The following is a 22,716-nucleotide window of genomic DNA, read 5'->3' as shown; positions in this document are numbered from 1 at the left end:
AGGTTGTTGTACACCACTAAGGAAAGTAAATCATTTTCATTTTGGTAATTATGGTAGAACATAGATGTTGGTACAAATTATAGGCAATATGGTTTCCTTTTGAGGAAAACCTTGAGAGTGCAGAGAACAGAGATGGTAAAGGGCTTAGAGGCTTATACTATAAAGCAACTTGGTATGTTTAGCTTAAAGGAAAAAAAAATAAAATGGAGACATGATAGCAACCTTCTGACACATGAAGGGCTATCACAAGACAGAGAAGTAGCACCTAGGATAAGACAAGAACCAGCTGTTGGAAGCTTGACTATGAGAGATCCAAATCTGAACTAGGGAGGAACTTCCTGATCGTGAGAGCTATTAAGTGAGTGAAAAGATGAGAACATATTTAAGTGACTTAATTGGCAACATTTAAGAGACATATTCTTAGCATTAGCATTTTATTTTTCAAAAAATAAATGCATTCACAGTATTTTGATATTAAAAACTCTGTTCTGGGTTATGTCTCTTGATCATATGTAGCATTACCAAGAGAGATACAGTGATTATTGTTCAGCCTTAAGAGTCGGACTGAGCTACAAAACAACTATTTCGTTCCATAGGTAATGTTACTGTAATTTGGCAGTTAGTTAAAATGGGTGACTATTAAATGACTAGCTGAGCTTCTGGTTTCTGGCGTGCACATATGCGCCGGGGAGCTGTTCTTCCAGTTTCTGGTGCTCCTACGTACGCGAAGACCAACTGGCTGGCGCGCACATGCGCACTGAAACCCAGAAGGGCAACGGGCAATGGCTGGCATGCCCGGATGGCTCTGTGTGCCACTTCTGGCACACATGCCATAGGTTCACCATCAAAGGTATAGGATGTCTGTTCTTCTGAAAAATTAAGCTAAAATAAATATAAGGTCTTAGTTTATGTAGCACCCTATTTATTAGTCCTGGATCTGAAAAGCTTGAACATTTCTGTACGTATGATTACCATCCCACCAAACTGGAATATGTTTGTAAAATGCACTTTAAATGTGTGGGTCAGTCTGTGTGTATTTTTAAAACAAGAGCAGTTTCAAAATCATTAGATTTAATTCTAAGTGTATTTATTTATAAAATTGATTTTGTTAGATTATTAACAGGCAGCCTGCTGTAAAAGTCTGCTAGAATGGAAGCTTTCACTAAAACATTCCTAGAGGGACTACTTTTTACAGGCTAATATATTAGATTTCTCTTTAGCACCGCATCCTTGAGAAATCTTAACAATATTTTTCTGTAATCTTGACCTTATCAAGTAAATTCACAAATTCAAATTTCTGATAAGATTCCTGTGAATGGGAAGCAGTTTCTTACATCTGAATATTGCATTGTGTGCAAACTGGTTTTCAAATAACATTCTTGATTTTAGAAAGAATCATGTTCCACCAGAGAAGCTTTAAGGCATGTATGGAAGTTGGAAATGGAGATGGCAAGACAGCAAAGTAGAGAGCATAAAACTTCATCTGCATAGTTTTGGAAGCAGCCATTATCAGCTTCTTTTCATGTATACCCCTTGTCATTTATTAAATTAGATTATTTTTATTCTTGATACTTGTGTGTCTTATAAATTTGTTAACTTGTTTAGCAATAACATCTCTGATATTTATTCTCACAGCCTGGAACAGCTAATTGCTTTGAAGTTCTAAAAATAGTATTATCTTAAATAAAACTAAGGCCATTTGCAGTATTATGACATACCTTAATGTTCTGTCTGTTCCAACTGATAAAGCCAACTTTCCAGAAGGATGAATAGAAAGAGATGTCACATGGCCCCTAATAAATAAAAAGCATCAAGATTTTTAATACAAATAGACCATTATCAATATATTCAATCATAATATGACCTCCAAGTAAATGTAAGTATTATATTAAGTTTATGTTAGACCTTATATGTCAGTCCTGATGGTAGAAACAGGGAAATTAATTTCTAGCAATTGTAATTATAGTAGTTTCCTTCTCCAATATTTTGAGATCAGTTTTGATTTTAACAAAAATTAGTGGTTAGGTCCTTAGGTTTTTGTTACTTTATCACTTTTCTTTGTGTTTTATACTATATTTTTATTGTTTCTGAACTTCTACATACATGATACATAGTCAACACAAGCTTTAGTCGTGGAGAAGCAAAGAAACATAATGAAAAATGAAAAAGAGGTTTAAAGCAAAAGATGGGGAATTTAGTTTTTATCATCTATTTCATTTTTTCCCCACTGTATACAATATCATTCTGGAGAATTTTGAATTTTTTGAACATTTTTTTCAGACAGGAGCAAACAAGCACTATTGTGGAAATAGAACTCTGCTTACATAGCTATGGATCCAAATTATTATAGAATTATTATCAGAGAAAGGAGAACATACTTATGGGCCTTAATTGACTTCAAGCATTCCCATTTTTTTGTATTCCAAATACATATGAGACCATCTTCAGCTCCACTCAATAGATGAGCATTCCCATAGAATTCCAAGCAGGTTACAGTGCCTGAAAATCAACGAGAACAATTCTATTCAAGCCTTTTGGTTTAAAATGAAGAATATTTCAAAATGGTTTTATAGCAAAATCATAATTTTTATATCCCTACAAATTTACAAATGTCTTGGCATGCTTTTAAATTTTATTTATTATCCTGCATTTATTATTTTTTGTAAATAACTCGAGGTGGTGAACATACCTAATATCCCTTCCTCCTCCTATTTTTCCACAACAGCAATCCTGGGCTGAGAAAGAATGACTGGCCCAAACCACCCAGCTGGTTTTCATGCCTAAAGCAGGACTAGAACTCATGGTCTCCTGATTTCTAATCTGATACCTTAACCCAAACTAGCTCTCATAGTAGGGCAAAGACAGGAATCTATGGTATCAGCAACAGGGATCCCTGAAATGACAGTCCTTTTATCAGCAGGGGTAAAAAGCAAGTTAGCCACAAACACTGCATAGATAGTTGTTTCAGGCTCTATTCTCCGGTAAGGATATCCTTTTAGGCCATGTTCATGTGCACTGCTTCCTCAGGAGATTGCTCCTTCTCTCAACCTGTGATTCACTATTTTGCTGCATAGGACATATTCTTGGTAGTGAGAACCTTAACAACTGCCCCTTTTGAACCCATTAGGGCAATTCCTATTAGCATTCTTACTTGAAAGTCTAATAAGGAGGTACTTGGTTCTATTTCTCTTTTGAAGAGGCATATTTGTTGTTAAACTTCTCAGTTCTTGGCATCAAGAAAGACATTATTTTTGAATCTCAGAATAGGAAACAAATGCTTGTCAATATAACCAAATACTAGATTATATTATTAATAAAAAAAATTAATATACAAATGGAGCCTTTGCCCCTTCTGATGTTCCCGTTCATTAACATAATAGTTCTTTCTGCCAATGAAATTAATAGGAACTGCATAACGTTAGATAAATGACACAAATTAAAAGCGAGATAATTTTATAATAATGTGATTATGCAAATTACAAAGCTCCACAGGTTACATACCCTTCAATTTCACACATTTGTGAAAAATGGAAACTTCTCAAAATGAGTTTTCACTATATTGCAATCCTGCTGAGAACTATACCTCACTTACCCAACTTAAAATGAGAAGCATGAACTTCTTACCATTGTGGTGTACCAATGCTCCATGTTCTACCTTCTTTTTCATGTCATAGATTTGTATAGTTTCATCCTTGCTCCCAGTGACTACATATCTTTCATTCACAGCTACTGCCGATAGCGAAGCACTGTGTGCATGATGAGTAAAATCAGGAGCAACTGCCCAGTTCTGAAAATAAAAAATATTAGGAATAAAATTTAAGAATCAGTTGAATCAGCTACTCTGATTTTCCTATTAACATTCCAGTGTACTGTTTTTAAAAAGTAAAAACTTGTTTGAAAAGCACTTATCTTCACAGATCTTCATCTAGCACTTAGCATCATATCTTCCAAATGCTCATCAAACATTTTGATGAATGACATAACCTGACTCAAATGCTTGAATGGAAACATTCAGTACTAAGCTTTAAGATTCTTCTTCAAAATAAAGGATGACAGATTATTTTAGTATAAATTAGTAGAATTGTTAAAATAGAAATTATATCTTTAGAAAATGCTTTTGAAGTAGATTATTACATCAGATTATCCTGCTGTGATTCCAAACTATCTACTTTACAGATACAGGCATTTTTCAGTTTGAAAGTAAAAACAGACCTCATGAACCAAACCATGATACTTTCAGTCTTTTCCCACTGATCAGAAACCAATTCCATCTACTTCAGTTAGCTGCAGTTATTGTCAATTACTGCCATTATATCTAGTGGGCTATTTCATATCTATTTCATGGCCTCTGGACTTTAGAATATGCAACTAATTTCAGTTAAAACGATATCTATGTAATTTAACTGCATTTCTACAAAATGAAAGCTTGTGACACATATTTATTTTCCAAAAGAACACTGGATTTTGTTAGCGATTTCTGGATGAAAGGTCTCTCCATAACTAAAGGATGTTGTTTTATGTAGACCACTGACATTCTTCTTGTCCCACAAACCTTTTTTTTTTTTTTTTTTTTTACAAAATATTTACTTTTTAAAGGCTTAGTTCTTAATTTTACTTCAGGCAATCAAATTGCACTTTTAAATAAACAAAAAATGAAGCATACCAACAGCTTTTCTAGACTAACTAGCAAACTTAATATCCATTGATTTCTTTTGTATCCATTACATGAACCAATTCCTCCTCAGGCTACACTACTAATGGTGGTAGTGATGGCAAATCAATAGGTTTGCATTTCTTTGATTGATTACTTTTATTGAGTTTTAATGTAAGCTGCCTTGAGTCTTTCCACTTTGGAGGCTATGTAAACCTAATAGAGGAGGAGGAATACAGAAAAAGTCCTGATGCAAGTTATGTTAAATTTTGCTTCCTTTAGACACACACACAAACATTAAATAACAATACAATGGAAGTCTTGCTATTAAGAAATTAGTTCAAGACTATTATGCAACCAATACTTTGATGTGAACTGCAGTGGTTTTTTTTTAAATCATACAGTATACAACTTTGGATGTTTAAAACACTGAGATTCTAAAAGAAAATTAACAGATATAATTTTTACTTTTCTTTTTATTTTCAATATCTTAAGCTTTTAAAATACACCGCCAATAATTTAATTTTATTATAGAAAATTCACTGCATTGAAATCACACAATGTACTAACACGTACAGCATTTCAATAAAAGGGGTGGGGGGAATCTTGTTTCCTTCAGGTGACAACCATGAGCTCCGCGGAAGCAACGAACCCTCCCGTGTTATGGTTTCCCATAAAACTCCAGCCACGTTTAAATTGGGAACCCACGTTTTGCGGTTTTTTTCCTGTATGGAGGTTGGGAAAACCCGTTGCTTACAACCACCAAGTTCAGAGGAGTTAACCCTTTATCGAACCCGCTTTAGACCGCCCTCTTTGAAGCTGGTCTGAGCTAAAGGCTGACATCACATTGCCCTATTTTTTTAAAAAAAAAAAAACAAAAACTGCTGCGAATGACGTCGTCCCACACGGACGACAACGCTCGCTGCCCGAAAGGAGGAGAGGCAACGCGAGCCGTGAGGGAAAAACGTGTCAGGCCGACTGGGCGGGAACGTCCCACTTTTTTTATTCCCCGCAGCTCCCCCACCCCCACCCCTCGCGAGACCACGTCCGGAACTCACGAGGCGGAGCCGAGCACGAGCCAGGGCCGCCAAGGCTTCTGGGAAGGAAACTGAGCAAGACGAAGGCGAGCTCACGCGCTTCCCCCTTGCCCTCGCGCACGCGTTTGGTAGCTCGAGACTCCGGCGGCGCTCGCGCACCCTGCGGCCCTCGTGGTGAGTATAAAAGACACGTCAGCGACTGAAAACTCTATCTTTTTCTGTGCCTCCCCACTTCTCCCTAATTTAAAAAAACTTACCTCGGCCGGTTGTATGGAGAATCCGAACAGAATCTGTTCGTAACATCCCCCCAGGACCTCCATTTCTCGGCCTTCCTTAGCGACGCCTACTTAGCGCGGGGTCCTTTTCTGTCTTGAGTTGTAGCGCGGCCTCCTGGCCGCCTGTCCGTTTTTGCCTCGGCGGGGGGAGGGGGGAGGTGTCTACTCCACCGCCTGAAGCGAGGAACCGCGAAGTTGGCGGCCGCTCCCCGTTTTCAGACTGAATCTTTGAATTTCTTTTGTCGCTTGGGAGCGGGAGGGAGAGGCCAGGAACGATTCGGTTAAAAAAAAAAAAAAGGGAAGAAACGGAAACAGGCAGTCGCGAAGACAACCCCGGGCGGAAGTCCGTGGAGGGGAGGGAAGACGGGGGAGGGGAGGACGACGACGGCGGAAGGGAGCGTTGCGATCTCCAAACGGCTGGTGATGGCGGCTGTCTGGAAGGTGATGTTAGTATTCGGGGTTTGAGGGGAAAGGGACGGGGTCCTTCGCCTCATGGGCAATTAGTATTAAGATATTGCTAATTCCCAATGCTTCCCCGGCTTTTTTTTCGCTAAGCACCGCGTGAGTTCTGCCCCGCCCCCAATAGGGAGGCCTAGCACGCGCTGGTGCCTTTTCTCCCTCCTCTTTTCCCGTCCAGTCCCTTTGGAATGCATTTAAGCTGTCTCTGGATAGACTTTCTGGAACTGCTTTTAATGATAACTGGGATATAAGCGGGGCGAGAAGCCTGTTAGCATATGAATAGGTTCGCATGTATGAGACATGTTCATGCCTACCTCTGCGCATGCGCACAGCCCTCTACCTTTTGAATTCCCCTTTTAAAAAAATCCATTGCAATTTGGGAGTTTTCTCATTTAAAGATTGTAATCTTCCAACGTCGGCGTTTCAGAGTGAGCGTTATCGAAATGATTGAGGTTTATTATCCAACAACGAAGCTTAGCATTACAACTGTGCTACGTTTAAAAATAGCCTTTTAATTTTAGCTGGTGTTAAGTAGGCACAGCTCCATTGGTAGTGAAGGTTTCCTCCCACCTCAAAATTACATATTCCAAATTAAACGTTGGCAGATTAAAAATAACAGAGGGCTTAAACAGAGAAAGAGAAATAAGGACACTTCTGTCTAAAAACCGACTTTCCCTAGTTTTGAATAAAAATATATTTAAAAACTAAAAATATACAGAAATGAATAGCAACCATTTAGAGGCCAGGCCTGTTTTTCTCAGAAATTCATACTCCAATTATTTTCTAATTTAAAAAGAATGAAAAATTGCCACTTATTTTGCGCCATTGGGATTTGTATTCTTTAAATGTATTTGAAATTTGGCAGATAAAAAAAAAATAAACACACTTTTTCCTTGATTTTGGGTTGGCATATTCCAGTGATACTGTGGTACCACCAGCTGTACTTTCTGCAGACATTGGAAGCTGGGACATGATCACAAAAAAGTCTGTCCCTTTGCTAAACTAAATCATATTAAGGTGCATGTTTGAACCAAATGTGCAAATATTTATTATAATCTATTTTTTTACCTATTAAGTTCAATGCAGATTGTGTTATGAAACATTTTTTTCTAATCCTTATACTATTTGTTTTTATTGTAGTGAAATCACAAGTTCTTGAACAACCTTAGCGGAAGAAAGTACTGCTGTTACTTCAGTTTAGATGATTAAAGTAACTGGAGGCAAGGTCTCACCTTGTTCTGGTACTTGCCACCTTCTGCACCTAAATTCTTTTAATTTCTTAAGTTTGTATATTTGACACATTGGTAAGTAAATAGCAGAAATTGTATTTATAAAATGTGAAACTGATGGCATTTACCATTTCTGTCCAGTGAACCAATACCAAGCTGTCCTTATCTGGAGAAAATAGATCTAACTCGGTTATAATTTTACATTTTAAGAACTGCAGTTTTATTGTAAATGAATTTTTGTATGTTTTAATGTATTTAGGCTATATATTATTAAATACCTTATTTGGGGATTGTGTATTAAATGAATATAGAATTACAGTTCGGTTCAGAGTTAAGTGTTTTTATAGAAAGCAGGGTACAGGTAGTCCTCACTCTTAATGACCCAATTGAGATTGGAATTTCTGTTGCTGTATGAAGCAGTTGTTAAGTGAAACATAACTGCACTACTTAGAGATGACAGTTCTGGTGGTGCAGTTGTTAGTCCAGGCCTCATTCTTCTCCTGCCCTGCAACTCTTACCTCCACTTCCAACTCCCCTCAACTGTCTATGTCTCCCCACCCCATCTCTTGTCTTTTGGTTGCCCTGGACTCTGGTACCTTCCCGGATGGCTACACCTAACCTTCACTGCTTGCTGAAGGGGAAGCTGCATGAAAGCCAGTAGCTACTTTGAGCATGCCCTTTTCAGCAGTGGTAGGAAGAATATAGTTGAAGGGCGGGGGGGGGGGGGGGGGGGAAGGGGACAGAGACTGTAGGACAGATGGGGAGAGGTCAACTGCATTTGCAAATGCACATGGGCTGCCAATGCCAAACCTTGATCACATGACCTCAAGGGCACTGAAACAGTTTTGACTACCATTTCAGTTTAATATTTTTATTAAGTTGTAGATAAAATACAAAAGTAAATAGGAAGACACTGGGGGGGAGGGGGAGAAAAAAGTGAGAAACAGGAAAAAAGAAGAAACATTGACTTCCAACTCCTTCTGTTGCAGTAAAAAAAAGCATTAACATCAAACCATAACTTTTTGTTTTTCGATAATAATATAAACTAGCCATTTCTATAAAAACGTACCAATCTAATCAGTAAAATCCAAAATCAAAGTTTCATTTTTTTCCACTTCAAGTACAAAGTTCATGTGGAAACAAAGGTACTTATATTCTTTAACCAAAACAGTCAATTTAGCCATTTCTGCCAACTCCATCAGCTTCTTGGCCATTCATCCATAGTGGAAATTGAAGTGTCCTATTTTTGTGTATATAATAGTCTTGCTGCTGTCAACATATATAAGAGCAAAGTTCCAATTTTTTCCTCCAAAGTCTTTTTTGATTAAACTCAAAAAGAAAAATTTCTGGTTTCATTTTTATTTTCTTTTTAAGAATTTTCTATATTATAATATGAATCTTACTCCAAAATTATCACATGTCTACCATAAATGGTAAAAAGTTCCTTCTTTGCTTTTACACTCCCAAGATTCATTTGAAATACATTTATACATTCTGGATAACTTATCTGGTGTTAAATACCAGTGATACATCATCTTATAAATTTTTTCTTTTATAGTTTAGTGTAAATTTTAAACCTTTCATCCACATTTTCCCATTGTTCAAACATCACATTATATCCAAAATTCCTTGCCCATTAAATCATACAATGTTTTTCATGTTCACTTTCCAAATTCAATGTCAATAACATTTTATAAATCTTAGCTCATTACTACCATTACTCTTACAGTAAGATTTCCAATTCATTGTTAGCAAAATCAAACCCACAACTCTTTTATCTGATATAAATCGTTCTTTCAGTTGTTGATATATAAACCAATGGCAAACATAACCTTCTAATTCACGTTATTATAATGTAGGTTCACTAGAGTTAAAAGATAATATATTACCATATGTCCACCAGTCTGGCTTCGCCATATTTCTTTTCTAAAAATAACTTCTTGGGGGGGACACCCAAAGAGGCAGCTTCATAGAGAATCTTGTTTTATATTTATTCCAAACTCTTAGTATGGCATGTCAGTTTTAAGTACCATTTGTTCAGTGTCGTAAATTTGGTCACTGAATGGTCATTAAAAAAGGACTACCTGCAATGATATTGAAGCATTAGGGCTGCTGTTAAATTCTTAAACTTTGTTTTTAAATAACACTGCAACAAAGAACAATTAAGTTATATAGATACTTGTAACTGGTGAGTTAACTGTAACTAGCAAACTGCATTACAGGTAGTCCTTGACTTACCACAGTTCATTTAGTGATCGTTCAAAGTTACAATGGCACTGAAAAAAGTGATGGGTGTTTTTCACAAGACTATTGTGGCATCCCCATGGTCACATGATCAAAATTCAGATGCTTGGCAATTGACTCATGAACACTGCAATGTCCCAAGTTCATGTGATCCCCTTTTGTGGATTCAATGTGGAAGCCATATTCACTTAACATTAACAACTGTACCAAGAAAGGTTGTAAAATGGGGCAAAACTCACTTAAATGTCTCACTTAAAACAAAAATTTTGGGCTTGATTATGGTGGTGAGTTGAGCACTACCTGTATCTTTAGCAGTTTACTAGTTATAGTTCAAGCAAACTGCATTATCCTCAGCAGAAATTGAGAGTGTTTTTATTAAACACTACATGATCCTTTTCAACACAAGGAAAATGCCCAGTTGCACTACAATTTTGCAAAATGGAGTACTTGCTGATAGTGGCTTGTCATTCCAAAATGGCAATAACTTGTTTTACTGCATAACTGATGCCAAAGATTATGATATATTAGCATAATACTTATGTTCATGATGAAATATATAATGATTGCATCTTAGTACTTTAAAAATTAAGACAAGGCTATATTATGTAGAATGACTGAGATGGCATAGTTCATTGGTTGTGATATATAAGAATTTCCATGATAAAATTGTTTTTAAGCAGCTACAAGCTTATTTATTGAATCATTTTTGATAATGTTTAGAATGAATTCAACTGATTAAATAATTCTACCAAAAAGAATGAATGCAGAATGCATTCCATGAATTCAAATGCTACCATGCCAGGACCAATTGCAATGAATGCTTATTATATTATAATTTAACAAAAATTAAAGATAAGGGGGAAAAGATATAGTTTGCATAATATTCATTTTGTTTATGAAAACCAGCTTGAGATAGTGGTTAAGGCACCAGGCTAGAAAGTAGAAGACTTGAGTTCAAATCCTGCTATAGCCATAAAAGCCAGCTGGGTGACTGCGCCAGTCACTCACTTTAAAGGGTTGTTGTGGGGAAAATAGGAGGAGGAAAGTATGTTGGATATGTTCACCACGTTGAGTTATTTGTAAAAATAATAAAGGAGGGATACAAATAAATGTTTATAGTAGACCAGTTCAAAGTATAAGACTTCAAAATTGAATAGTGTATAGTTCCTGTATATTTTTTTGAGTTGTATCCCTGCTCTTTGTCATCAAGATGCCATCTGCATATTGACTGATATTCTTCTATTTGCCCTCCTTCCATCTATATTTGCTTTGAAGGATGGGGAGATTTTTGGAATCGATTGACCCAAAAGGCAGGGAAAAAGAAGAAATTGTGAATGGCTATCTGCTCGAAAGAAAGAAAGAAAGAAAGAAAGAAAGAAAGAAAGAAAGAAAGAAAGAAAGAAAATAGATAGATAGATAGATAGATAGATAGATAGATAGATAGATAGATATTTTATATCTTAAGAAAAATCAGTATTCAAAGTTGTTTTAACTACTTATGGACAACATGGAATATTCTGTCTTTGTAATGTTCTGTCTCCTTCCTGAAACAGTTGTGGAAGTATATTGTCACTTTCTGTTCCAGATCTAACATTTCTAGAAATGTATGTATCCCCAAATTGTGTAGATTGGCCTGTTGTAAGAAAAAAGTGTACATTGTGAGCAGTGCTATATTGCATACCCTTATTTTAAATGTATTAAGGGAGAGCATCATTAAATATTTTCTTCCTGTCTTTACTTCCTAGTGACAATAATTTGCAAAAATAACTTCTATTTTAGGATTGCACATTTTAATTAGAACTGGAAAAATGAATTCCACAGATAGAAAAAATACAACCTTTCTTTACTGAGGGCAATAAAATCAGAGGAAGCAGACATCTAGTATGGAGCATTGTGGTTGTTTCTGGTACAGTGACATAATGAACATCGAGGGTTGCTTTGCTGATCTGCAAAAGTGTGTATCTGTGGCTTATTTACATGAAACCTTATCTTTTTTTATATATACAGCATCAGAACAGCTACTACAGACTTCTTCTTGCGAAGATAGCTTTTTACAATGGCTAGCCAGGTAAGATAATTTGATAGAAATGCGGTTGCATTATTAGCTAATTTGGGGGAAGCGCAACCTTGTCCATAATTCTTGGCAAATGGCAGACTTGAACCCAGTACTCCTGGGGAAGGGATGATGGGTTTTTAGCCATATATTTCCCTCAGATAAATTTCTGACAAATTGTTCTCCCCTGCTGTGAAATCCTTAATCACGCCAACTGAAGCAGCTTGGGGACAGAACACGAAACTTTGCTTTCTGCACTATTGCACAGTGAGTTCTTGTGGTGGGACTTTCCTATAACACTCACTATTTAAGATGCCTTCATTGGAACTACTACCATTCATGTAAGTAAAACTTAACAAAAACGTTGAATGTGTATCCCTGAGGTGAGATTACTGTCTACCTTTGGTTACGGCCTCCTTCCCTTTTCCTTCCCATATGCCTCTGCTGGCTTTTATTTTTTATTTTTTTTTTTGAATGTGACACTTTTGTCACTTGCATGTTACTGTTGTGAAAACCAGACATGAGTTCCTTCGGCTGTGCTGTAGACTTATTCCAGACAATTTTCTTGAGATACTGGCCAACAGCCTACTACAGAAGAGCCCCAAGTCCGTTTTCTGTATTTAAATAAACAGAAAGAGTGACCTGGCTCTACACCTTATTCTGCTGTAGTTTCTCTGAATGAATAAGCAGGGTCCTTTTGGAAAACAAAAATCTTAAATGACATGCTCAGTCAGCCTCTAATGATTAACCTTTTTTTTAAATGAAGGAAGCCGAGGGAGTCAAAATGTTGGCGTGAAAAGCAGTAACTCCGATAGCCAGCTTGACTAAGTCAGGGGAATATGGCTTTTCATACAATCCTTTGGCTCTGTTATTTTTGCCAGGCATTTTCCCCAGAGGCTGCTTTCCCTCATGGGAGGCGGAGGGAGAGATGGGACCCCAGGCTTCTGTCAAGGGAAAGGTGAATATGGGGAAATCACCGAGGTGGTGATCGGGAGAGGGAGGGAGGCATTTAATTGAGATGAAATACTGTATAACTGTTTTTCATTCTAGCAGGATACAGTGGGAAAGGCCAAAGAAAGCCTGCCTCTGTGGTGGAGATCCCCCCACAAAAAACGGAAGAAAAAGAGTAAAGCAAGAGCAGGAAGACCAGATTTTACTAGTATTCCAAGCAGGTGAAGAAATCTTGAAACTGACAAGAAAAAAACTGGCTCTTGTCTGTATATAATACCTAAATCAAGTAGTGAGAAGTTAATCAGAACCGACACATTCAATAGTCCTCAGATTCTTTTTAAAGCTTTGTGAATTGAAAAACTGCTCATCACATAGCTAAAAACAAACAAAAAATAAAAAGGCAGTTGTACAGAAGTGTTAAATTTAGTTAGTAACTTTCAAAGGTTCAGTGGATACGAACTGAAAAAATGTGAAATGAAGTAAGTAAAAAAAAGCACTAGGCAATTGTTCGACAAGCATCTGGAGAACTTCTCAGCGTGATGGCTGCATTTGGCCCTTTGGGGTTGATTACTGCTTCTCAGAAGGTTTCTTAATTTTACCTTCTTGGTGTTACATAAAATGTGATTTTCTGTTGGACGTTTTTTCTTCGATGCTGAAGGTTTGCTACATTCTGCATTATATAAACTTCACTTGGGAGGATGCATGCTGAAAATTCACAACAGCCTTGCCAATGTTAGAAAGCCAAGAAGCCTATTGATAGCATCACAGTTGGTATCTGAATTACAAATGAAGGTTATTGCAAGATATTGGCAAGCATCATTTGTTTCCATAAATTAAGCTATGGAGTTTTATTTAATGTCATAGAAACAAAGAAATATAGTTTCTAATTAGATTCAAACTATCACAAGTTAGTTACTGAATTTTCTATTTGCCAGGAGAATTAATGATAAAGCTATTTGAAGGTTACTTGTTATTCAGTCTTCAACTGAATGGAGTATGTAGATAGGATGTATGTATTAAATTGGCATTGTTTAGTATGTTTGCTGACATATTAAGCTAAAATGTATGTGTATATGTGTGTGTGTGTTTACTGTTTGGTTCAGAACAACACTAGTACTTAAAACTGTTTTGGAGAATGGTTAATCTGAAATATAAAAGGGATGGTTCTGTTGTATATGCTTCTATTGATCACTTTGTCTTCTATTTAACAAAGTTAGAATTGGGAATGTAAAACTACATCTTTGTGTTAGATACACACGTGCTGAATAACTCGTAAAAAGACATCAAAATATTTAACAAGCTGATAGGACTAGAAAGTTTCAAACAGTTCCAATTGTATAAGCAAAACAAAATAGAATTAGTAGATAACTTAAAATGTAGGGAGGGAGGGTTTTTTTCTTTTTTTTAATTTTAAGGGGTTCAGATTAAATGCATTTCCTGCTAATTTTGAACTGAGAAAGTTGAATCTCTTTACTATTTTAATGACGTAGCCATCAGAAAATCCTAAACTGTAGCTAAATTTGAAAATTCAAAAGAAATTATTTTTGTATAATTTTAAGACACTTCATGGATGAATCCATTTACCAGGGCATAACCCCAATGAGCAAATAAAAAGAAAATGCAATTTCATTAAGTGCCCCAATAACCTTTAAATTTGTTGTCTTTGGTCATTCTGAAGTAATTGTTGAGAAGCAAGTTTTTAAAATGGTACTTTCTCTCATAAATATTGGTAGAAGTATTTGGATTAAGTGCATTGAGGAAAGCTGTTTTGAGTTACAGAAAGTGCAAGGCCAATTACATTATCCATGATCTGCTTGTAACTGAAATTAGCACTAGCCAAGTTTATTGCATAGGATTAAGTAGATTTCTTCAGTCTGGTTACTTAAAAAAAAAAGAGGAATATTGTTCAGACATGACCAAGATACTTTTTTCTGTGTATGGTGCTAGTGATGCACCATGAATAAGGACAAACAAGTATTGGCTGGATCAATCCTAGGTAGGTATTCTGAGTTACATTCACTGGAAAGTAATCTAGTGGAGACAGGGTTCTGAGGTTTACATTGCAAGATGATTAATCATGTTTTTTCTTCTAATTTCTTCCAGGCCAGAATTTGTAAGACAAGAATTTGTTAGGGCAGAATTTTCCAGGCCTGAATTTGCAATATTTGTAGGAGAGTTAACTCCTGAAGTGGATGACTTTTTGCTGTATGACTATTTTTTTAAAAAGTATCCATCATGTATAGACTGTAAAGTGGCCACAGATCTGCTGGGATATTCCAGGTAGCACGTTATGAATTAAAATGTGTGTGTGTGCATGTGTATGCAATACAGATTTCTCAATCACATCAAAACCTAAATGTTGTGTTTTCTCAAAAAAATTTAAGTCAATCAGAGATAGTTGAATCAGCATTGTCCTGTATTCTTGTTTTTTAATGTTATGTGGTACACTGTGATATATGAATGAAGGATATAATTGTTGTGACCCAGGCCCAAGTAAGTAGTAGGAAAACCAGTCAGTGAAAAAACAAACAAACTTTATTCGAACAGTTGAGAATTACTTCATTCCCAGCGTCATTCAACTAAATTAAAGCAAATTCCTCCCAACACAAATTCCTCAGTCCTATCGCAAACCTTAGTCCAATTAGGCAAATTGCCAAAGGCCTTTCTTGGCAAACGTTCAAAAGTCACAGATACAAAAATAAATACAAGACGTAGACGAAGAAGAAGCTACCAACGTTTTCCGGCAAAGCCCAAACGCCGTTGCTGGTCTGTTTTAAGCCTTATGGGAGGGGCCAATCATCTCTTGGACCTACTCCCGAGTTGTTTTCTTTGCTTGAGCTGCTCTTGCCTTCTTGCAGCTCTTCTCATGCGTGCATTAGGAACAGGCTCCTCCTGTTCCTCTGCCTCACTCCTATCAGTCTCTGGAGGCTCTGGAGTCCGCACCTCACTCCCCGATGGCCCTGGCCCCATCTCTGCATCTGACGCATTGCCCTCATACGGGCCTTCCCCAGCCTCCAGGACTGGCCCATGTTCTTCCTCAGCCTCATCGTTGTCCGACTCCGCTGCCAGCTCCGCAGGCTGCTAGCGGACCACAACAATAATTTTATTGAAATACATGTTTTGGGATATCTGCTTTATATCAGTTAATGCTTTAGAAAGAGGCTCTGTCAGACCTGCCCCAATCTAATTCCTTAGGAAAGAAAGACACTTGATTCCATTTGGTTGAAGTGATAGGCTCTTTTACTAAAAGATGCTGGCTGTATTAAAGTCAGACTAGAACTAAATTTCCCACACTCGCTCAAAACAATACAGAAAGCTCCCCCACATCCCAGCCCTCCCCCCTTGTCTTCAGCCAATAAGAGTCTGCCTAAGTGTTTTGAGAAAGCTGAGATGTTTATGGTAATCCTCATTTTTTTCAGGGTGCATGGCCTTGGGTGCTGACACAAACTGGTTCTGAGCTCTCTTGTCTACCCTCCCAATTTTCCTATCACGTACACATGCAGTTTGATTGCCCATTTGTCGTCATCCCTGATGTTCCTCTCCTTCCCCCCCCCCCAGCCTTTGATGGCTATATAGGCTCTCCTTCTAAAACTCAGATGAGATAATTTTATAACTGAATGCAAAATGCATAAGAGAATAGTTTCTCATATTTGAAATGGTTCAGATATATTGTAGAAATGGGCACGTTAATTGGGATCAGGTACAATTAAATGGTATTTTTGTTTATAGATTGTATGAAATAATTTTCTTTAGTAGAATTAATGTCACTGATGGTTGAAAATGTGGGCACTCTTAGACTCAGGTTGGGTTAATATGCCCTAATGTGTCATTTAAATGATATTCTAAATAACCATTCACAGTGCAGTGAAAATATAATTGATAATAAAATATGTGTGCTTTTTTGATATTAAAGTATTATTAAAGTTTGTCTTTTAAAACTCCTCAGAGGTTATGGTTTTGTCAGATTTTCTGATGAAGGCGATATGATGAGAGCACTGCAAGATTGTCAGAATGCACCTGGTCTAGGTGGAAAACGAATCCGATTGACTTTAGGAATTTCTAAAAGGTATTTGATGCGAAATTAACAAATCTTTTGGGTTTCAAATGTCTTATGAAATTGCAAGTGTATCTGATTACAAAAATTTAAATTTCTTAAAAATAATGTTTCTCAAAATATTTTGTTTTCCTTTTCTAATAATACAGTTGTTATGAAACAGTCAATATATAAGCAAGTCAATTTCTGGTTTTCTTTAAACAATATTGAATTAATACACTTTAATTCTTTGCAAAACCACATCGTGTCAAAGCATGCATATAAGTAACCGGGGTCCATAACTTGTTCCACTAGGGGTTTGGATGTTTTAAGTTGTTCTACTGCCACTTGGATTCCCCTCTCTTCCTTAATGATATTTGAATTTCTTTGCTTGCTTGTTTTTATTGGATAAAAGTAAAATAAAATTGTAGCGTCATATTTTTATGTATATATTATACATATAAATTTTCAAACTTCGTTATTTCCTTTTAAAGTTCACAATAATAGAATTAATTATATGATTACCTTTTACATTAAGGAAACAATATATACCTAAACAAAACATAAAGCCCTTTTTGTCCCAAAAACTCAATGAATACTTTTCATTTAAGAAAAATACAGCATATAACTATAGTTCTAAAACACACTGTGCTGCACTCCAGGGCACCACAGCAAATTCCAAGGGTACAGCGGGATATTTTAATGTAGTACTTAATAAACAGAATTGTTAGTTTGCTGTGGCATCCAAGTTGTTGGAATGCACAATTTGGAAACCTTTAGAGGTACAGTGGATCAAGAAAGTTTGGGAACCTCGTATAATGTTTTTTCACAATGTATTCTCTTAAATGTGTAATTTGATTTGCATAAATAGTTTTACTTATATGTATGCCAAACAAAGTTAACCTGGATGGATGAAAGTAAATGGAAACAGAAGAAATACTTAGGAGAAAGTAGGATTTTTGCTATTTGAAGTAACGGTAGTGTTATCGGTGGCAGCTTTTTTAAAAAATAGGATTTTCACTAGTCAGTTGTAAACAGTGCTCTTAAGAAATTCTAACTTAATCTTTTCCCTTTGCATTTTAGACTGAAAGCAGAATTTCAAAGGTACCAGGCCTATAGTTATAATGACTATTACCAAGACTATCAAAACTATTACCGCCAGTACAATTATGATAGAAATGAACGCTATGACCGATTTGATCGCTATGACCGATTTGACCGTTTTGATCGAGGTAGCCGTTTTGGTGATCGTTTTTCTGAACGTTACCCTGAGCATTTTGGTGATCGTTTTCCTGAACGTTACTCTGAGCGATTTGGTTCTCGTTTTGGTGAACGCTATGAATATCCCGAGTATGGAGATTATCCTGAATATGCAGATTATAATGCTGACTACAGTGATTATAATTACAGTTACGCATCTTATGAAAGGATGCAGCCTACTGGAAATATGGGACAACAAGCAGTGAATCCATCTTTATTTCAGGTATTCACATAAATTAAAGTCAATTTTTCTTAGGGTTGCCTTCATGACCCTTTGCCTTTCAGAGCTGTTGGAGTTTAACTCTCATGATTCCTAGTTTACTAGTTGAAAATTACAAGTTCTGAAATTCAATATTTCTGGAAACGCCAGGGTTCATAAGTATTTTTTTTTATGTTTTAAATGTGTTGGCTGCTTTTCAGTGTCTTCAGCTGCAATAACTTAAAATGGAAACATAGAAAAGGTTCTGGATCAATGGTTGTTAGGCCTATATTTCTGTAAGATGTTTGAATTTAAGATAGTGATGTCCATTTCTTCTTTAAAAAGGGTGGTTTTTTGCTCATTTTTGTAACTGTTACAGTATGAAACAGCTAAAAAAATTGATAAATTGTCGAAAGTCAGAGATAAGCTCTTCATAAATAAACACTGCTCAACATTTTCCCTCATCTAGGCAAAATACTTCCTATACTGCAGTCTCAGTCCACCCAACACACAAGCCTTTCTAAAAGGTGTTGAATCTTCTACAAAAAGAACACACACACCATATTGCTTCATTCATTGAAACTTTTTCTAATCCTAATCCCCTCAAAAGTGGTGCTTCAGTTTTTGAACATGTCAGCTTCCCTCACTCCCTCTCATTTAATTAAAAATTGTTTAAAAAATCAGGAGAGATTAAGGTAAGGAAATTTGGCACAAGTCAAGGGAAGTTTCTGTGATCACTGTACAATTCTAGATTTAGTACTACATTTGTGAAAATTTCTCCCAGAATCACTGTTTTTATATTTAAGATTACAAAAAATAAAACAATAAGCAAATATCAAACACTAAAGGCAATTAAACAAAAACAAATAGAAATAAGAAAACCCTCAGAAATAATACAAAACTTCTAAAACATGTATAAAACATATAGATGGTTTACCAAAAAAAATCCCATTGTGCTATATTATCAATAGAACAAAGATTACCTAAGAATGCTACTATCTTGTTGTAAAATATAACATCTCTATCAAAAAAGAACATTCATTCTCTGGTTAGTGTGAAAATGTTGCCTTTCCAAAGAGTATAAATTACACATTTCTCTTGCTATCACTTTTCCAATTTTTTGATGAACCAATTTTTAGTTTCAAATCTGTCAACATCACTTTAACATTTTTAACTATTTTAATGTGGCATTATTGGAGAGTTAGTCCATGATTAACAAAGTTCATTAGTATCCACTTTAAAAACGTTAACTTTTGGACTGGTTTACCATTGTTGTAGTATTTTCAACTTCAGCATGTTTTGATGGTCCAATATGGGCCAAATGCCTTGGCTACTTCAAAGATACCTGAAGTACTTTCTCATGTGATAGAATCTACAATGGAACTTAAATTCACAACATATATTTACAAATCTAAATTTTCTCTTGAATATTCCCCCCCCCTTCCAGATACATTTATTGATTTGTTACCTTAATGTTTTGCTCTGTTGTTAGTATGATTTGGAGTTGGTTTTTAAAGTAAGTTAGATCCGTAATCTTTGCCTCAAAAGCTTTTTAAGAAGTAAATAATAATTTTTTTTGTCTACACCCTGGTTCTATAAAGTGACAAGCCAGGATTAGTGGAAAATAAAACTGAAAAGTGAAATGCCTCTGAATATGTAGGAGGCAAGAAGAGCATAAAAGTCAAGAGATGTGCATAAATGTGTATATTTGTTCCCTCTCCATTGAAAGAGTGTAAATGAATATGTATGGGATTTGTTTTTTTCTTCACTACAAAAAGTAAAAAAAAAATGATAAATTCTTTTTTCCCCCTCCAGGATACCTGTGGTATGATTTTAAATGATGATCTAGTAACAGAAGGTAATGTTTATATTAGTATTTCCATATAGAATTAGATCACCAAATAGTTTCACTGATAAGATCTTTGAAAATGTAGTAATCTGGAAGAATATCTTTCAAATATTGTTTGATATGGTAGCTGTCTGCTGTGTTTAAAATTAACTGTATTATAATCTATCTGACTGAAGTCTTATGTATTTGAATCTTGTTGATAACATAAAAATGAGCATGAGGTTGAGCATAGGTTGTAGGTTGTCACATGATGCCCAAGTTTACATGGCATATTAACAAAATTACTTGATTTCTCTTCACTATTGTATGTGAATTCAGCTATTTTAGCATAAGCCATAGATAATTGTTTATTATTTATTATTATGAATGAGGGGGACTTAGGTCCTTGTAGTTACAACCATCATAGTGTCCATGCTGTCACGTGATCGTAGTTTAGAATCTTGGCAACTAGCTTGCAATTACAATGTTGCAATGTCCCATGATCCTGGGATCACCTTTTGTGATTTTCACTGCCATCTTCCAACAAGCAAAGTGGGGAAAACAGCAGAAAGTCACAAATGGTGATCATGTGACCGTTGAATGCTGCAACTGTGTTGAATTCACTTTATGATGACAATGGGGGCTGTTAAAACTGTCACACGTTGGCATATCTTATATCCGTGTCACTTTGTAATGATTTCCTGATCCCAGTTGCCATCCATAAGCAAGGACTACTTGTATTACTTATTATATTAAGTAATAGATTAAGATTATTATAGATTACTATACTAAGTAATATATTAAGATTTTCTTTACTTAATAAACTATTAACAATTAAAGAATATATAAACTATATTAACAATTAAGAATATATAAACAGTGTGCCTTGTTTTCTCCTTGAGGGCTCTTGGCTTGTCTCAGGATGGGCCAAATCTGTGTGTTCTTTATTGGTTCATGTGTTTCTGAAACAAGTAATGTTCTGGGTGCTCTTTGCTCCAGGCAGTATATTTCCAACAGGTCATAACATCCTCAGTTGCATAAATTAACACATGGAGGAAACTATAGAGGAACTATTTCATTTTGCACATTAAAAAAATACTTAAGAAACATTTCATTTTCCATTAGCTACATAATTTGTTTTACAATTCAGGTTTCCAAGAATAAGATTCATTATCCTTTACAGATTGACAGTGGGCCAAGTAACATTGCATTGAGCCCACTAAGGGTTTTGGTGGGTAGTAACAGCATAATAAAAACCAATACATTTTTGAAATTTGTACTGCAGCAGGAGAGACGGCTATGGTACTCTATTGACTATAGTCCGCCTTTTCATTTTCTGTCAAATATGCGCATGCCGAATCTCCTCCAAATCATGTGGGACAGGGAGGCAATTTTAGATTTCTGGAAATAAGTCTTCTGAATGGGAAGCAATCTTAAGATGTTCAAAACATATCTTGGAAGAAATAAGCCTCTTTCAGAGCTGAAACAGCTTAGAAGAACCTTAAACTACTTCATGTTTGAAGATTTATTTCGGAGAATTACTGAAATGCCCTCTGGAAGTACATGATTTGGAAGAAAATTGAAAATTTGGTTCCTGGATCAAAATGTTTTACGTATTGTTAACATGACGAATAGGATAAGAATCTGTTGCATCCGAAACTACTGTAGCTATAAATCACTTTAGATCAGAATGTTTTCAGGGCACAAAAACTTTTTTTAGATTTCTAATTCTTTTCTCCATGAACTCAAAATAAAAGATGTTTCTAAATATATTGTTTTCAGAGGAGATAGCCAGATAGTCTTTAGCAACAAAAACAACAAAATCTAACAATGCCTTAAAAAGTGAATAAGGTATTTGTTAAGTGATAATAAATTTGTGTTTCAGGTGCCCAAATTTTTTTGTTGAATATATTGCAATATTTTTGGTACTTAAAATGGAACAAAGTATTTGGTAATCTTCAATTGCTTTAGATTACAATTCTCATAACTGGTCATGTTCATTCAATAGTCTATTGTTTATAACATCTTAAGGGTATCAGAAAGTTTATATTACATTTAAAGTGTAGTGTAGCAGTTCTGCCGGTGATTTGCTTACTGACTTTTGTTTATTTGAACAGATCCACAACTCAACATAGATGTTCATAGAATGAACAGAGAATTTATGGTGAGAAGTGAAGAACTTTTTGACACACTTATGAGCTGTCATTGGCAACCTCTGGACACAGTCACTTCCGAGATCCCTACTGCTTTCTAAAAGTGTCTTATGTTAACACCATAGCATGACTATTTTGACCAAGGTGCTAAATTGACATTTCTTCTACATTACTTTAGATCCTAAATTTTAAAGCACAGTGTTGGATTATTATTTTTTTTGCAATGCTTTGATGGCCTTTGTAATTTTGTTCATCAGTATCTTGAAATCATGTAAATATTCTGGAAATGTAAAGAGTTAAATATGGACTTGCTTATGTAAATAATAAAACCTTGTTTCTGCAAA

The 22,716-nt window shown here is 35.7% G+C and overlaps 2 protein-coding genes across 10 annotated transcripts in view; one reads left to right on the top strand and one right to left on the bottom strand.

Moving 5' to 3' along the window:
• Positions 1-6,095, bottom strand: part of PAK1IP1 (PAK1 interacting protein 1) — a 13,426-nt gene extending 7,331 nt beyond the window's left edge. The window contains exons 1-4 of the mRNA XM_070940696.1: positions 5,946-6,095; positions 3,625-3,787; positions 2,379-2,499; positions 1,719-1,793 (exon numbers count right to left, since the gene is read on the bottom strand). Of these exons, the coding sequence (XP_070796797.1) occupies positions 1,719-1,793; positions 2,379-2,499; positions 3,625-3,787; positions 5,946-6,008 (422 nt within the window). The 5' untranslated portion in view covers positions 6,009-6,095. The remainder of the gene's footprint in view (positions 1-1,718; positions 1,794-2,378; positions 2,500-3,624; positions 3,788-5,945) is intronic.
• Positions 5,754-22,716, top strand: CUNH6orf52 (chromosome unknown C6orf52 homolog). 9 transcript variants are annotated; one of them, XM_070940698.1, is made up of 11 exons: positions 5,754-5,862; positions 7,563-7,726; positions 11,903-11,963; positions 12,172-12,289; positions 12,830-12,906; positions 12,999-13,120; positions 15,003-15,179; positions 16,846-16,965; positions 18,016-18,415; positions 20,207-20,249; positions 22,337-22,716. In XM_070940698.1, exons 5-11 carry the CDS (start codon positions 12,877-12,879, stop codon positions 22,471-22,473), a joined length of 1,029 nt encoding a protein of 342 aa, XP_070796799.1. In that variant the 5' UTR covers positions 5,754-5,862; positions 7,563-7,726; positions 11,903-11,963; positions 12,172-12,289; positions 12,830-12,876; the 3' UTR covers positions 22,474-22,716. The 9 variants fall into 9 exon arrangements, with proteins under 9 accessions (XP_070796799.1, XP_070796802.1, XP_070796798.1 ...); XM_070940701.1 differs by lacking the exon at positions 5,754-5,862 and adding an exon at positions 6,337-6,404 and having other exon boundaries at positions 13,002-13,120; XM_070940697.1 differs by lacking the exon at positions 5,754-5,862 and adding an exon at positions 6,337-6,404.

This window comes from Pituophis catenifer, unplaced genomic scaffold (genome assembly GCF_029215685.1).
Source record: "Pituophis catenifer annectens isolate HBS135680 unplaced genomic scaffold, rPitCat1.0.hap2 SCAF_3, whole genome shotgun sequence".
NCBI classification, from domain to species: domain Eukaryota; kingdom Metazoa; phylum Chordata; class Lepidosauria; order Squamata; family Colubridae; genus Pituophis; species Pituophis catenifer.
The sequence above is the reverse complement of the archived record's forward strand: the minus strand, read 5'-3'. Positions and strand labels throughout refer to the sequence as shown.